The sequence below is a fragment of the Peromyscus eremicus genome, unplaced genomic scaffold (assembly GCF_949786415.1).
Source record: "Peromyscus eremicus unplaced genomic scaffold, PerEre_H2_v1 PerEre#2#unplaced_541, whole genome shotgun sequence".
NCBI classification, from domain to species: Eukaryota; Metazoa; Chordata; class Mammalia; order Rodentia; family Cricetidae; genus Peromyscus; species Peromyscus eremicus.
This window is the reverse complement of record NW_026734777.1, coordinates 93,055-108,688: the sequence shown is the minus strand read 5'-3', so window position 1 is coordinate 108,688 and position 15,634 is coordinate 93,055. Positions and strand designations below refer to the sequence as shown.

The following is a 15,634-nucleotide window of genomic DNA, read 5'->3' as shown; positions in this document are numbered from 1 at the left end:
CCCCCCTTCAAATATATGAGTTCTTCTCTGATAACTATTATACTTACATAAACAGATGAGTTCATTTAATGATGCTCTTATATATACCTATGTGTGCTCTTGTATGTTTAGTGCAGTTAGTTCAGGATTAGATAACCTATGAGGAGGCTTACCTCTGGAGAAAATTCATCTCTCTGCAACCTCTCTGTAGCTCCTGGTCTAGGGTGCCATATCAGTAGGAGCTGTCATGATGCAGGTCCTATTTGGGGAACTTTGTTGAGATTTCATGGGCTATATCATCCCTGCCATGTCTCAAAGACACTATCTAGCAGCATGTGTCCTGTCCCTGTCCCTCCGGTTCTTATAGTCTTTCCAATCCTCTACCAAAATGTTCCCTGAGCCTTAGGTATAGGGGTTATCTTATGCATCTACAATTTGGGATCCCACAATTTGTCTTCTGACCTCTACATGCAAACTGAAGCACACCAGTGGTCACTCCAAAGAGAATACTTGTGAAGATTTGTATTTGATCTTCAATTGGATAGATTATTTTATGTTGCTTTAGATCCCCCACTGTCTGGAAATACAACAACTCTGTTACTCATATCTCTCCAGGCCTTTTTCTGTTTTAATTTCCTTCAAGGGAAGACAGTTCAGCAGCTGCCCAACCATCCTGTTCAGTAGGTCTAGTCACATTTACTAAGTCCATGCACTTTTAGCCACATCAAGCAAGAATGCTGCATAAGTAGTAAGCAGGATCATGAGCTGACAGTCACTTTCTGTCCCCTTTAGTGTCACCTGAAGAGACACAAGTGAAGGTGGAGAAGGTAAGGGGACCTTTCTTTTCTCTAAGATAGAAAGGTTATTCTAGTGATCTTACGTTTCAGTGGATATCCCATTGAACAACGAAACTGAGCAGGGCATCATGAGTTAATTTAGGAAGAGGACAAAGTGGAATTGTACCATCTTGGTCCAGACTGAATCAAATTTTCCAGTGTCAAGTGTCACAGTCTGTATGAGGGGGCCTTTTCTTCTGGAGAAAAAAGGCTCCTCTTTAGATAAATGTGTGTAATATTGACTCAGAAATTAACAGGCATATCATCTATTAAGATGTGTGTTTTTCCTTAAGGGACCTCTCCCAGCCTGTCATCTAGATGGAGTTTGGATTGTTCCCCAAAAATCTATGTGGTGGGAAGCTTCATGCATCCAATAATTGAATATTTAGGGTATAATACATTTAAAACATGTGCACTCATGCAAATAATTGGAGGACCCCTCATAGAAGGAATTAATCTCCCAGGGCAGGTTGTTAAGTTGGTCTGCCATGCTGGGATGTAGCTTAGGGAGCCCTCAGTGAAGGCCAAACAGAAGAGGTGCTCTGCTCTCACTTTGAGTCAGCATTAGTGTGTGATGTATTAGTTTTTGTCACAAAGTACGTAGCCCTGGTTTTCTGTGACATCATCACATAATGTATGAATACAGTCTTTTTTTTTAATGTCTTTTTCCTATCCTGCTTTACACTATGCTGTGTCATAGGGTGAACCATAGAGCTATGCAAACAGACTCTGTATGACCTGAATCTCAAAGTGTTTTCTTTCCTTTCAATTACAGGTGGAGAGTGGAAGTTTTAATTGTTGTATGTATTATGGAATCTCTCAAAACACATTTTAGAATTGTTTAAATGCTGGCCGTCTTTTCTCTGACACAACAATGTGATATAAGACTCCTATTGGGAGTTTAAGTGGGGGAAAAGGCAATGCCCTAAGTAATGAGTCCTACCCATGTGTCTACAGTCACTGCTTTCAGTTCTGATGCCTCTAGTTATTTTGGCATTTTGTGTACCAGGCAGGGTTTAAATAGATTTTTTTCCCAATACAGTTATCCCTATGACAGAGTCCACTTTCCAGTGACAAATTTGTCAATTCAAAAATCAAGATACACATTTTACCTTAAAAAAAAGTGTTCAAAGCTCACCATACAGATGTGTGAGACTTGGTTTTGTTTTGGGTTTTTTTGTGCATCTCTCTGGAGAATGATAGGGATAGGTCATCAGTCTTTCCAGTGATAGAGCTCAGGAAGTACTTTTTATTTTGTCAAGGGCTCAGGAATACCTATGTGAGAGACCCAGCTTCCCAGCATCTGCCTGCAATAACCCAGCCCTAGGTAAACACCAGACAATGATGAGCACCAAGTGGGCAGAAAGCCGGGCAGTGCTCTTTAGCTGCCTGCAGACACTCATAAGTATGATAGATGGAAAGTCCATATGTTTGGTCAGATCAGAGCATTTGACTATAGGAGACACTGCACTGAAAAATAGGTCGGATATGTGTGATAACTGGATTTATGGTAGAGATGGCTCATTCCAGTAAGAACTATTGTAAAAGCTTAACAGATTAGACAACATTAACATGAGCCCAAAGAGCCACACAATTTATGGGCAATGTCCACTAAGACCTCCAGTCATCCCTTCATTTTTGAGCTGCACTGGATCATTCTTGGCTACATATCCGTCTTTAAAGGTGAGCTCCAGTTTGTGTTCCAGTATTGCTTCTATCACTGGTGGTCAGGCTCCCTGCTGCCTGCTATGTCGGAGCACTCAGTGGAATGATATAAGCAGCAGTGAGTTACACAGGCAGAGTATGGCTGGGTATCATCATTTTGAAGATACTGGCTGTGTTAGAGTACCCTCACAGCCAGATTTGTCAAAGAGGGTCAATGGGCAGGAATGTAAAGACCAGTTCGCTTTAGTGTGCGTCTACCATGTGCAAAGCCCTGGATTTGATCCCAATGACTGTATAATATGTGCCCATTGTGGCACACTTCTGTAAACCCAATTCTTCAGAGCTAGAGTGAGGAGAACCATAAGTTGAAACTCATCCTTTTATACATAGGGATTTTCAGCCTGATCTTTCATTAGAGGTATTTCTATAGGTTTAAAGTAATGAGCCGGGCGGTGGTGGCGCACGCCTTTAATCCCAGTACTCGGGAGGCAGAGCCAGGCGGATCTCTGTGAGTTCGAGGCCAGCCTGGACTACCAAGTGAGTCCCAGGAAAGGCGCAAAGCTACACAGAGAAACCCTGTCTCGAAAAACCAAAAAAAAAATAAATAAATAAATAAATAAAGTAATGGTTAGGGAGTGAGCTTGACTCACTCGCCCCGTAGAGTCTGTGGATAGAAGAGTGTGTAGAAATTAGACTTTGATGAGTTGAGCAGAGCAGGTATGGTGCACACTTGGTGCTAATATAGACTCTGCCCTTCTAGCTACATTTTTCTGGGTTGTCCGTATAGTGGCTGAGGATATTTGTCATCTAGAAAGCCATGTGCATACTTACCATCCAAATACCAGACTGCTTTTCTTACCTGGTCATGTTGAAGACATCAAGGAAGGCTTGGCCAATTGAAGGGAAGTTTCATTTTTGTCAAACCATCGTGCAATAACATGATATAGAATGATTTGGACTCTGAGTATTTCTAAGGAATATGCTCGAATCTATAATCTCTCAGTGTGGTTCCCTGGCAATCAAAATTAGTCAGTGGGAGGGATATGACAGGTTGAAGATGCAGGAGAAGGGTCACATATTGGTACTAAGCCAGTGCCCTCTACTCCAGTTTTGAGTCAGGGATTGGAAGGTAAAGAATATCTCTCTCAGGCTGTTTCTGTCGGGTTTGGTCACAGTGACAGGAGTGTAACTAATGTGGTACCTGAAGGTGAAAAGATGGGAGTGCACACAGTTTTTACTTCTCAGTCATCTAAGGCAATGCCATATGTTCTCTGTGAGCTACAAGTACCATAGGTAAATAAAGAGTGAAAGTCAGCAACAGCCACCTTCCCATGTTGGATGCAATGGATCGCTCTAAATTCAGTCACTAGCTTCTAGCTGAATTCCTCTGGTATTTAACAAACCTCATTAGAGTATTTCTGCTGTACATGTGCCTTTCCTTATGATTTACCATTTGTAGTTCCCTTTTAGACTAGAAAGTATCATGAGAAGTCCTTCTGAAACTTCCAGTGTTTGGAGAAAAGCATGGAAGAAAGGGGAATCATATGAACAACAGTGTATTCATGCGATTGTCAGAAGGAAGAGCTCCCATCTGGCACCAAACCCATATAACACATTCAGTCCTGCTGTTCCTTCTGTATTACACCAGCCACGTAAATGCAGACAGTACTTATAGTGTCTTTATACTGCTTAATCACAAAATGTGGTGATCTTCCACAAGCAACACTCTGATACTGATGACTAGCTGGAGCGGGAAATTAGACCATATTTACAAACACACAGCCACGATTAGTTTTCTGGTTTTCTGCCGTAAACTAACATAACTCTCCCTGTTGTGACTACCTTCCCAGTTACTTCAGTGTTTAAAAGATTTTATAAGAAGATGTCTATCATCCCTGAAGTCATGGAAGAACCTCCAGCTGCTCCAGCTGCTCCAGCTGCTCCAGCTGCTCCAGCTGCTCCAGCTGACGTTGTGAATACATCTGAAGAAATACTACAAACTCAAAGGAAAGGTACTGTACATATTGAGGCTTTGCTTCCATTATATGTAGTAGTCAGTTATCCTCTGTGCCAGATGTAAAACTGAACTAATTTACCGGAACTTTCACTATCTGAAATATAGCAGTGTATCCATCTCATCCCTAGAAATACAGCCATAGAATTTTAAGATGTATTTAAAAAAATTAAATAAAAATAAAAGTCACTTTGGCTCTCGCTGAATAACATGAACTAGAGGAAAGCTGGAGCACATGTATAAGTTGATATAGCTTCACCTGATGTGGGCAGGAACAGGTGAGTCACCCTATCTGCTACTTAATCCACATGTGGGTGACACAGATGGATTAGATCTAAAGAGTCCCCAAAGTACAAGTGAAATTTGAAATGTGAAACAGTCTTCTTGGCCAGGTTCAATGGGAAAGGGTCCCAGTAGTGGCCATGTCACACCCTGTGCTTGGGAGTGTGAGAGAGCAGGAAAGAGATCTGTAAGTACAAGGAAAATGGGAGGTTCCTGTGCTTTTCCTCTTTCAGAAGCAAATGATCCATTTTATAATTCCATAAAATATATACAAACTATCAAAGAATCACAACATGTCCTCTGAAAAAGACAGATGATCTTTACCTCAGCCTTCTTTTCAGGCTGTCAAATGTTTACATGGCAAGCCATGGCATCTGGCGTAATTCCCTGTTTGGAGCAATTCCAATTATACATTTTTGTTTGACTATTTGTGTATATATTTAATCTTATAATTTTCCATTTAGCCTTTTCAAACATCCTCAGTGTGTCCCTCCTTGGTTCTACTCTGCCATCCCTTTCCCCACTCAGATCTCCCTCCCTTTACTCCTCCCTTTCCCTTCATGTCACCTGTGTTCTCCCATGACCCCATTAATATCTTCCTTCCTCCTTACCAATTAATGTTCCCTTTCTAGTCTCCTGAACTCTATAGGTTCTCCAAGTTAGTATCTAAATCTAGATGAATATTATGATAATGTCCTTTTAAAGCTACCAATTAGAAACTTTGAGTTTTAGTAGCACATTTCCACATATTTCATGTTTTCAAACATACCTTATGGTTTTTTTGTTAATCAGACACTGCTATAAAATGGTTTTGACTACCTTGAAATTGATTATTGCTCTTGTGTGTTTTAAATCTTCAGTTTCTTTAGTGACTTTGTGAATGAATTGTTTACAGTGATTATTCTCTTCCTCATGTGTTTCTGGGGGTTTTCTGTAATAGTGAATTAGTGATTGGAGTGAGTTTTAACTGCATACAACCAGCAAAGTATCCTGTCTTTGTCATGGGATTCTACTGGTCTGTGGGAGAGAGCTTCAATACACTGGAGGGTACAGAATTCTTAGTTTAACCTTCCTATGTGAACAGAACTTCAGTGTCAATGGGAAAATAAAGCCTCATGTCTTGATTGTTCAGAACCACATGTGTGTGTGTGTGTGTGTGTGTGTGTGTGTGTGTGTCTGTGTGTGTGTGCCTGTGTGTGTATACATTGTCCTCCATTTGTGTGAATCTTGGATTAACCAAAAGAATGTAGGAAGTGTGTAAATTATCTCCATGATACTCATTTTATTGTGATTTCATTTTATGGAATGTTTGCCCCAGAATATACCTATTACCACAGGAAACCACTGGAAAAACATGGTCTGCCAATGCTTTTAGCAGATGATTTGGGAAAGTGCTTTCTACTCCAAAGAGAAAAATTACATAGCTCTATTAGTCTACTCTAAAAATAGTATCTATTCCAGAGAAAAGCTGTGCTGCTCCAACACACAGCATTTAAGGTTTTCCTGTCCCTGGGATGTGACTGCCCCTTTGTGGTTCATGCACTGAACTAGGGAGTGGAGCATGGTGCCACTAGAGGTTAAAATGCTACATGGTTCATTGAATTATCTCCTGGATTGCTGTGAGCCTTGTTTTGTTTCCAGCATTCTGAGGTACCCAGATGTGCTGCAGAGGGGACACGTTATCATGATCTTTATTTTCTCCTGTTCACCAATACCACTTCATAAACCATATTCCTTTTGGTACCCTGGAGAGCGTGTACTAGATGGCAACTTAGCATAAATTAAAACTCACATTGTTTCTTGGTTTTAGAAGACCATCCGTCTGGTCTTCAAGTGATTGATAGGAGTAATGGGAAGCTTGTACCATTGGAGGATGATCTTACTGTCTTCTATTCCCATCAGCACACTGCAAGTGTTCCATTTTCCATTTCTTCCCTGCTTCTTGTTGACTCAGTGTCTTCAATGAGGATGCTCCAGCAGCTACTTGGTCTAGCCTTGAGAGCATAGGCATACATATAAGCCTGTTGTGTAAGCTAAGCACTGTTCTCTAAGGAAGCCAGGGCCCACAGTACCAGTGATTAACAGTCACTCTGCCTTCCTAGATACTAAGAATGCTCCTGATATTAAAACGTTATTTTCTAAAGATGAAGAGTTCGACCATCCTAATGAGGTAAGGTGAACTTTCTATGACTGAAATAGAAATGTTGCTGTCTGACTTTCCTATTTCATTTGAGTTTGGCTATTAAAATATGACAGTGTGTATTATATATACTATGCTGTGTTTTCTGGAATAGTAGAACAGTTCCTTGCCAATGGACACCTTATGAGAAAGAGCATTTGTGAATGGCATAGTCAGGGTACAGAATAGATGCTATCACCTGTCCCTCTGGAAAACAATGCTTCTTTAGATTATTTTGTGGTTGGTGACTGAAGGAGGGTTAGAGATACATCATTCTGGAAACAATCATAGGTTTGTCACAGATATATCTTATCTTTGTTTTGCCAGCCATTAATGTTGGCAGTGATTGCCATGCCTTTTCAATACTGACAAAGAAAAATAAAGACTACACAACTGTCTCACCATGCAAAGGGCCTAGTCCAGTCCCATGTAGGCGCCACAGCCATTGATCCAACTTTCATGAGTTCCCTCTAGTTTGTTTGGTCGTCCCTGCATGTTTCCCCATCATGATCATGATGCACTTGCTCATAGAATTCCTCTTCTCTCTCTTTGACTGGACTCCTGGAGCTCGGTCTAGTGATTGGCTGTGGATCTCTACATCTGCTTCCATCAGTTGGAGAAAAGTTCTGTGATGACAGGGTATTCACCGGTCTGATCTCTGGGGCAAGCCAGTTCAGTTCAGGCACCCTCTCTACTATTGCTAGTAGTCCAGGCTGGGGTCATCTTGGGGATTCCTGGCAACTTCCCTAGCACCGGGTTTTTCTCTATCCCCATGATGTCTCTATCATGGTATCTCTTTCATTGCATTCTCCCTCCCTGTTCCAGCTCAACCATCCCATTCCCTTATGTTCTCATCCCCTATCCCCTACCCTCCGTTGCCCACTCCTCATACCCAGTTTACTCATGGAGATCTCATTTGTTTCCCCTTCCCAGGGCAGTTCATGTGTCCCTCTTTGGGTCTTCCCCGTTAGTTAGCTTCTCTGGAGTTGTGGGTTGTTGCCTGATTACCCTTTGCTTTATATCTAGTATCCACTTATGAGTGGGTACATACCAAGTTACCATCTCTGGTGCATGAGCGGGCTTTGTGGAGCCCACTACCTATGATGGAACACCTCGTGCAGCCGTGAGGCAGGGGGAAGGACTTGGACTTGCCTCTACTGAATGTGCCTCCACATGGGAGGACTTGCCTTCTTGTGGGAGGAAGTGAGGAGTGGATTGGGAGGGGAGGCTGGGAGCACGGAAGGAGGGAAGAAGAGGATCTTTGATTGGTGTATAAAATGAATGAAAAAAATTTCTTAATTAAAAAAAAAAAAGAAAAAAAGGCATGTGCCTATATGTCCCATGATGTTACCCTCAAAATGTCTTTGTTTCTGTAATTTCAGGGAGCCTTCGAAGAATATCAAAGTTGTAAGTATTGTTTAACTCCTTGGTGAGGAAAAATGTAAATGTTAAGATAGGTAGGGTGTCCCTTACTGTCTTCTCTTTGAAAGGCCACCCAACTTGCTGTTTCTGGAGAGAGCAAAAGAGTCAACATGACTTTTTAAAGGTGTTCTAGATACCCTTGACAGCCAAGTTTCTGCATAGATTTCCATGAGGCTGTGTGCATAAAGAATATTAGGGTTTCATGTGCTTCAATGTCTTGTTTCCCTGTGTGGGTAATGGTCTATGGAGGACATAGTTCATGCCACCACACATACTTTAAATGAACTTTATATTTTATTAGTTCATCTGGTCTTCATGACATTTGTGCTTGGGGATTGCTATAACCCCTGCTTCAGAACAAAAATGAAGAATCTCTGATCAAAGTCAAAAGCATAAAGTTAAAACATGAATCCATCTGGGCAATCCATTGCTCTTGCTTCCATGGTTGAGCCTTAAATTTATTTAAGAAAATTTTGAGAGCATTGTCAGCAGGGCTGAGGGTTTACCATGTGGTTCAGAGATGCTGCCTGTCCATGACAAATTGCCTCCATGTCATGTTAACTGCATATTAAACTAGACCACATCCACAGATGCTTGAAATCACTCATGTGTAAAATCCAAAGACTCCTACTGTGTCTGGTCGTTTCACACAGACCTTTGGAGTTAAAAGCAATCATGAAGGACAAGGTGACTTACTTCTGTAGATTTTGGACTCATGTCTTAGAAGCTGTCCCAAAACAAAACAAACAAAAACAACTGAAATATTATAGTACACTTCCTAATAGCACTATGAGCAATAAGATTTTCCAACCCAGCTTGTCAGTAACCGAAGAAGATTCAGTTGAGCAGCCTGTGCAGTTCTGAGAAACACCTGTTGGTGACACATAGCAAGTGTTAACAATCACACATACTGTGCTTTGAAACTTTTTGTTTTTTGAAATTAAATTGTATCATTTTCCTCTTTCCTCCCTCCGACCATCCCCATGTGTCACCCCCTTTCTTCCTCAAATTTATGACCTCTGGCCTCCTTTCCTCCAACTGTAGATTGTAGTTACGTGTGTGTGTGTGTGTGTGTGTGTGTGTGTGTGTGTGTGCGACAGAGAGAGAGCATCTTGTGAACGTGTGTGTGTGTGTGTGTGTGTGTGTGTGACAGAGAGAGAGAGCATCTTGTGAACGTGTGTGTGTGTGTGTGTGTGTGTGTGTGTGTATTCCTAAATATATAGATACAATCCACTCTTTCCATACAATGTTACCTGTATTATGAGATTTCAGAGCTGACCAGTTGTTGTTGGAAAACCAACTGGGCTGTTCCCAGGGGAAGAGGATTTTTTTCTCCCACTCTCCGCAGTGTTGGTTGCAGCACTAATGTTCTAGATGGAAGGTTCAGGCCAGGCCCCCCACAGTCACCTGTTCTCTGCATTTTTATTTGTTGTGGTTTTCTGTTATGATTTCATTCTGATGCAAAGAGAAATTGTTCTGTTGGATGGTAAAAGCTACACTGACCTGTGAGTATAAGGATAAATATTTAGAATACAGTTAGAAATTATGCTGCTTTAGTGTATTATTTTTATTTTGAGACAGGGACACATTTATCACAGGCTGCCTCTATCTCACTATATGGTTGAAGCTGAGCCTGGTCCTCCTTCCACTACCTCCTGAATGCTGGGATTATAAGTATATGCCACAAAGTGTGAATCAGCTAGATTTATTTTATATTGTTTAAAGTGGCTTTAATTGAGGAACAAGGATCCTAGGTCTCACATTGATCTGTTTTATTTTTTTCTTTTCTGGAACATCCTTCTACACTGGAGGATGGCCCAGCAGCAGCCCAAGCTATCTCCACACACACGTGTGCACATTGAAAATATTCCCTGAGTGTTTTATAATCATTAGTTGCCAACATCCTCACAGTTACTCTGTTTTCTCCTAGATTTTCCTCGTAGTATTAGTGTTCCAGAATCCAGACAGATGGTAAGCACACCTTTGTGTGTCTTCTATAGAAATACAGCTCTATTTGGGTTCCATGTGTGTTACTTTTTTGAAAGACAATTTCCTTTGTGGAGTTCAGGGTCTCCAGCTCTCTGGTGTCATTGACATCACCACATTCATTAAAATTGAAACATAGAAGCAGTTCCCTCAGAAACTCCTTTCCCTGTTCTATTAAGGAGTTGCTTGCAGTGTTAATGGACTTGGGGAGTACAATGCAGCACCAGTAGAGCTCTATTCCCATCGGTCTCTAAGTCATCCAGAGAAAACCAGACCATTGTGAAGGATACAGTATAGCCCAATCTTAACAATGCTTTCTTTTTCATAATTGCAGATGACATCTGTCATGTGTGGAGGAAGTAAGTATCTGAAATCCCTCTCTTGTTCAGGAAATATCTTAGTGTTTCATTCCTAAGAAGCCTGAATCAGGATTCTTGTTGAGAAGGAGAGTTGAAAGTTAAATGATTAAATGATTCTGCCATAGAGGCTCTGTGGAAAATCCCAAGAAGAACCTGGGTTAATTTTGTGTGAGCTGGTGTGGCTTTACCTAGTACACTCTGTCCTGATGTTATTGCAGATATAGCCCAAGTGGGGCACACAGATGTTGAAGCACAGTAGAACATCAGTAGTAAAGAAAGCTTTCCTAGTAAGTAACAGCATGCCCTGTTGGAGTTGATAGGAGAGGATCCAGGAAAGAGTAAGGTTGTACCTTCTACTTGGCAGGCTGAGGCAATGGGAAAGGTATCAGTGAGATGTAAATTTGCATGGAGATTTAAATACTACTCCGTCCAGGCATAATGGTAAAGAGAGGTAGAAGCAAACACACCAAACCCCACTGTCAATTAAAGATGATCTAGGGGAGTTGGAGAGATGGCTCTTTGATTAAGAGCACTATCTGCTCTACCAGAGGACCAGATTTGAGCTCCAGCACCCATATAGCTGCTCACAACCATCTGTAACTCAGTTCCAGGGTACCTCATATCCTCTTCGGATCTCGGCTGGCATTGTATGTATGTGATACACAAGCATTCATACGCAGGCAATGCAAATGAAATAAACTTAAAAATAAAAGTATAAGCCGGGCGGTGGTGGTGCACGCCTTTAATCCCAGCACTGGGGAGGCAGAGGCAGGTGGATCTCTGTGAGTTCGAGGCCAGCCTGGTCTCCAAAGCGAGTTCCAGGAAAGGTGCAAAGCTACACAGAGAAACCCTGTCTCGAAAAACCAAAAAAAAAATAAATAAATAAATAAATAAAAGTATGGTCTTCACCGGAACACCCATTCTTCCTGCCTCTGTCACTGCCAAAGCTCCTAGCCATCGGTTGTAATTAGTAGCTTTCCTTGGAAATTGTGTGTATTCTGATGTAGTCTGGAAATATGTGTATAGCTGGTGCTCACTTTTGATTGGTGAGTTGTGATAGAAGAAACTGTCAGTGGATCACAACTCTCGGTAGTCAGTGACATGAACCTGGGTACAAAGGTCTTGTAGTATGGGCCCAATAATGCAGAAGTGAATCCTCTTCTGGCTGGTCCTGCAGGACTTGTAACAGTACGTCCATGTTTCCATTCAGTCTTCTTTTTCCTTAAAATCTTGAAGTGCCTTCTATCTATTCATTTGTTTGTTTATTTATTTATTTATTTATTTATTTATTTATTTATTTATTCTATATGCAGTGTTTTACCTGCATGTATGCCTGTGTGCCAGAAGAGGGCACCAGATCTCATTATAGATGACTGTGAGCCACCATGTGTTTATTTGGAATTGAACTCGGGACCTCTAGAAGAGCAGCCAGTGCTCTTAACCTCTGAGCCACCTCTCCAGCCCCCATTCAGTCTTTACATAAAGGGCAATCTATGGGTGGGTGGCAGAGTGAGTAGACTGGCCTCACTGAATCACCTTCCATAACCTAAGATGTCAAGGAACCAGTGGGAAGCTGAGGCTGATCTGGTGTGAGCTGATGTGGCTGTATCTTCTGTAGGCAGAATGAGCCACTCTGTTGCTTTCTTCCAGGTGCTTCTGAAACACAGGTTTGGGCACTGAGGAAAATTGCAAGTCTTGCAAGTCTTGCAAGTCCAGGTAGGTAACAACATTGCATTCTGGGTCTACTCTGTCATGTGGACAAGGTGTCAGTGGGGACAGGGACAGAAGGAAGGCTGTGTGTGAGCTCATTTCCAGCCTGTGCTCCTCACACTAGACTGACCTTTAGGGCGAATGAGTCAAAGGACACATTGACACCTCTCTTGGAGCTTCTGACCTAGTACTTGAGCATGGATCTGGGACTCTGTGGTCCAGATAAGGCCTCCTTTCCAGATATTACTAGTTCATCATGGATGCACAAAATCCCAGGAATTAAAGTGCATGGCCACTTGTATTTTATCTCTTGAGTCCTCTCTGACTTATCCTCTGTACGTCTGAACCTCAGTTTCCTGCCCTGTCTCATCAGATCACCTTGCCATGTCTGTACTCTAAGCGGTCTGGAACTGATACAGCTTCATGCTTAGTATAGTTCTCACCTGTCTCCACTGGTCTAGAGTATGAATCAAAGGAGAGTATATTCCCCCAATGTCTTTTATGGAACCCCTGCAGTAGGGTGAGGGTTTTTCTTCATTGCAAAGTATGTCTGCCTGCCCTGTATTCTTGTACTTCTGATGCATTGATTCTGCCTTGTGTAAACTCAGGGACGACTCTTTCTAATCAATGTGTCCACAGCAAAAAAGGAGCCCACTTCACTGGCCACATCATTTGACCACTCTTCTGTCCTTTACCCAGAGCCTTCTCCACCCTCCTCCCTATTTCCTGAGTGGAATGGGGACTCTTCTCTTTATGCCTAGTAATCCATGAAATTGTGTCCCTGCTGCCTTATTCCTGATTCTGCATACTGAGTTGATTGGCCCACCTGATCGGACCTAACCATCCATCATGGATCCCTGGATTCATTCCTGTTTTATGCATGTGTACCCAGTTGTCATCCCCTTCCCTTGAAATGTGGCCTCACCTGAGTCCTTTACAGAGTTTATGGGACAACCAAAATCCCAACAGGAAGTGTATACAATGGGACATTGCTTAGGGACGTGCCCAGCTAGATACAATTGAGTCTTAACAGGTCATCTGGTCACACCATTACTTGTGGAAAAGAGGTGAAGTGCTGTTCATGCTTAGCTGAGGAAAGCAGGGGAGCTGAACAGAGTGGGAACAGGGATGCTAAGCACAGCACAGTTAGCAAGCAAAGTTTTGTTTCTGATGTGAAAGGAGACCCAAGGGAAACATCCAAAAGTTACAAACAACAGAACAACAGCCAATAGAAAATTGTCCCAAACAATGTTGTTAGCATGGATGGTGGCACCTGTGGGAGCAGTCACTCACCTAGGATGGTCAACTTGGTCCCTGCAAGAAATACCCAGCAATGTCCCAGAGCTTTGTTGTGGTGGTATTGTGTTCCCCAAAATATCGTGTACCCTAATAAACTTATCTGGGGTCGGAGAACAAAAAAGCCACTAGACACTTAGGATAGGTAGTGGTAGCACACGCCTTTAATCCTAGCATTCCAGAGGCAGAAATCCATCTGTTCAAGGATACAGCCAAGCATGGTGACTCACACCTTTAATCCCAGAAAGCAAGCCTTTAATCCCAGGGAGTGATGGAAGATAGCAGAAAGGTATATAAGGCGTGAGGGCCAGAGACTAGAAGCATTTGGCTGGTTAAGCTTTTAGGTTTTGAGCAGCACAATTCAGCTGAGAGCCATTCAGATATGAGGACACAGAGGCTTCCAGTCTGAGGAAACAAGGGCAGCTGAGAAGTTGGCCAGGTGAGGTTAGCTGTGGCCTGTTCTGTATCTCTGATCTTCCAGCTTCACCCCAATACCTGGCTCACAGGTTTGATTTTATTAATAAGACTCTTTAAGATTCCTGCTACACTTTGTGCCATGACTCCTTCCCTATTTTGAACCTATTCCTACTCTATCCCTAGCGATAAATGTACTGTACCAAGCCCCACCTCAATCTTCAGATGAAGATATGCTTGAAGAGGAGGAGGAGGAGGAGGTGGAGGAGGAGACGGTGGAGGAGGCGGCGATGGCGGAGGAGGTGGAGGCAGAGGAAGAAGAGTTGGAGGAGGTGGTAGAGTTTGAGGCACCAGGGGAAGAGGCAGAGAAGGAGGAAGAAGAGGAGGAGGAGGAGGAGACGGCAGCGGCGGAGGAGGAGGCAGAGGAAGAAGAGTTGGAGGAGGTGGTAGAGTTTGAGGCACCAGGGGAAGAGGCAGAGAAGGAGGAAGAAGAGGAGGAGGAGGAGGAGACGGTGGAGGAGGCGGCGGCGGTGGAGGAGGAGGCAGAGGCAGAGGAAGAAGAGTTGGAGGAGGTGGTAGAGTTGAAGGCAGCAGGGGAAGAGGCAGAGAAGGAGGAAGAAGAGGAGGAGGAGGAGGAGGAGGAGTGGGTGAAAAGCTACTACCGATAAAAATATAATGCCTATAATCATGTATAAATGTTTTTTGTTTTTATTTCTATGTCTCTGAGTATGCCCACTGGAGTCACCCCTCCAGGGTGTGAAATTCCCTGGAGCTGTTGTGATAGACAGTTGTGACCCATCCATCCTATGTAGCTACTTAGAACTGAGCTCCAGCTCTCTGTAAGAGTAGCAAGCACACTTAGCTACTGAGCCATCTTTCTAGTACTCAAATCTCTATCTTGAAGGCACATTTGATATTTTGATAGTATCCATCCACAGATACAGATAGGTTTAAAAGCACTCCCTCAGAATACCTCTAACACCTAAGACAGGACGTGTGGATGTCTCCAAGAGGAGTATATCATCCCTGAACATCCCCTTGTAGTACACCCAGGTCCTGGAGGTCAACATAGGCAAAGTTCCTCTGGAGACACCTCAGAACCTCACTGGGTAGCTGGGGAGCCTAAGATAGCAAATTTCAATGGTGCTCTTTCAGAGGCTGGGCTTGTTCCCTGGGGTGCCCTCCAGATCTCCAGTCCTTAGATAAAAGTGACAAAGGCCCTCCCCCTGCCACATGACTGAGGGGACCTGCTTCAGGGCTTCAGGCTTTGAATATGGCCCACCAGACCAAAGCCCTTCCTTGAAGGGTCCTGTGTACCCTCAACAGGTCCTAGACACTGTGGGGTTGGGTGCCCACTGAGAGGTCGTCCTCACTGGCTGAGCCAAGCAAGTGTGGTGAGAGCTAATCCAGTTGCCTTCGAGAAACTCATGTCTAGGGCCAAAGATCACATGGGCTACCTGTATGATGCCTCTGAAAGAAGCCCAGGGATTAG

At 43.0% G+C, this 15,634-nt stretch overlaps 1 protein-coding gene across 4 annotated transcripts in view; it reads left to right on the top strand.

Annotated features, from left to right (window-relative positions):
- LOC131901866 (proline-, glutamic acid- and leucine-rich protein 1-like) overlaps nt 1-14,838 on the top strand; it is a 40,114-nt gene extending 25,276 nt beyond the window's left edge. For 3 of the 4 annotated variants that reach the window (XM_059252927.1, XM_059252929.1, XM_059252928.1), the window contains 5 exons: nt 772-806; nt 1,591-1,615; nt 4,331-4,492; nt 14,329-14,402; nt 14,649-14,838. In XM_059252927.1, the coding sequence (XP_059108910.1) occupies nt 772-806; nt 1,591-1,615; nt 4,331-4,492; nt 14,329-14,402; nt 14,649-14,810 (458 nt within the window). In that variant the 3' untranslated portion in view covers nt 14,811-14,838. Of the gene's footprint in view, nt 1-771; nt 807-1,590; nt 1,616-4,330; nt 4,493-6,878; nt 6,947-8,337; nt 8,987-14,328; nt 14,403-14,648 lie in introns of those variants that run through there. The other variant, XM_059252930.1, reaches the window with a different exon arrangement.
- Nucleotides 14,839-15,634: the final 796 nt, after the last annotated feature.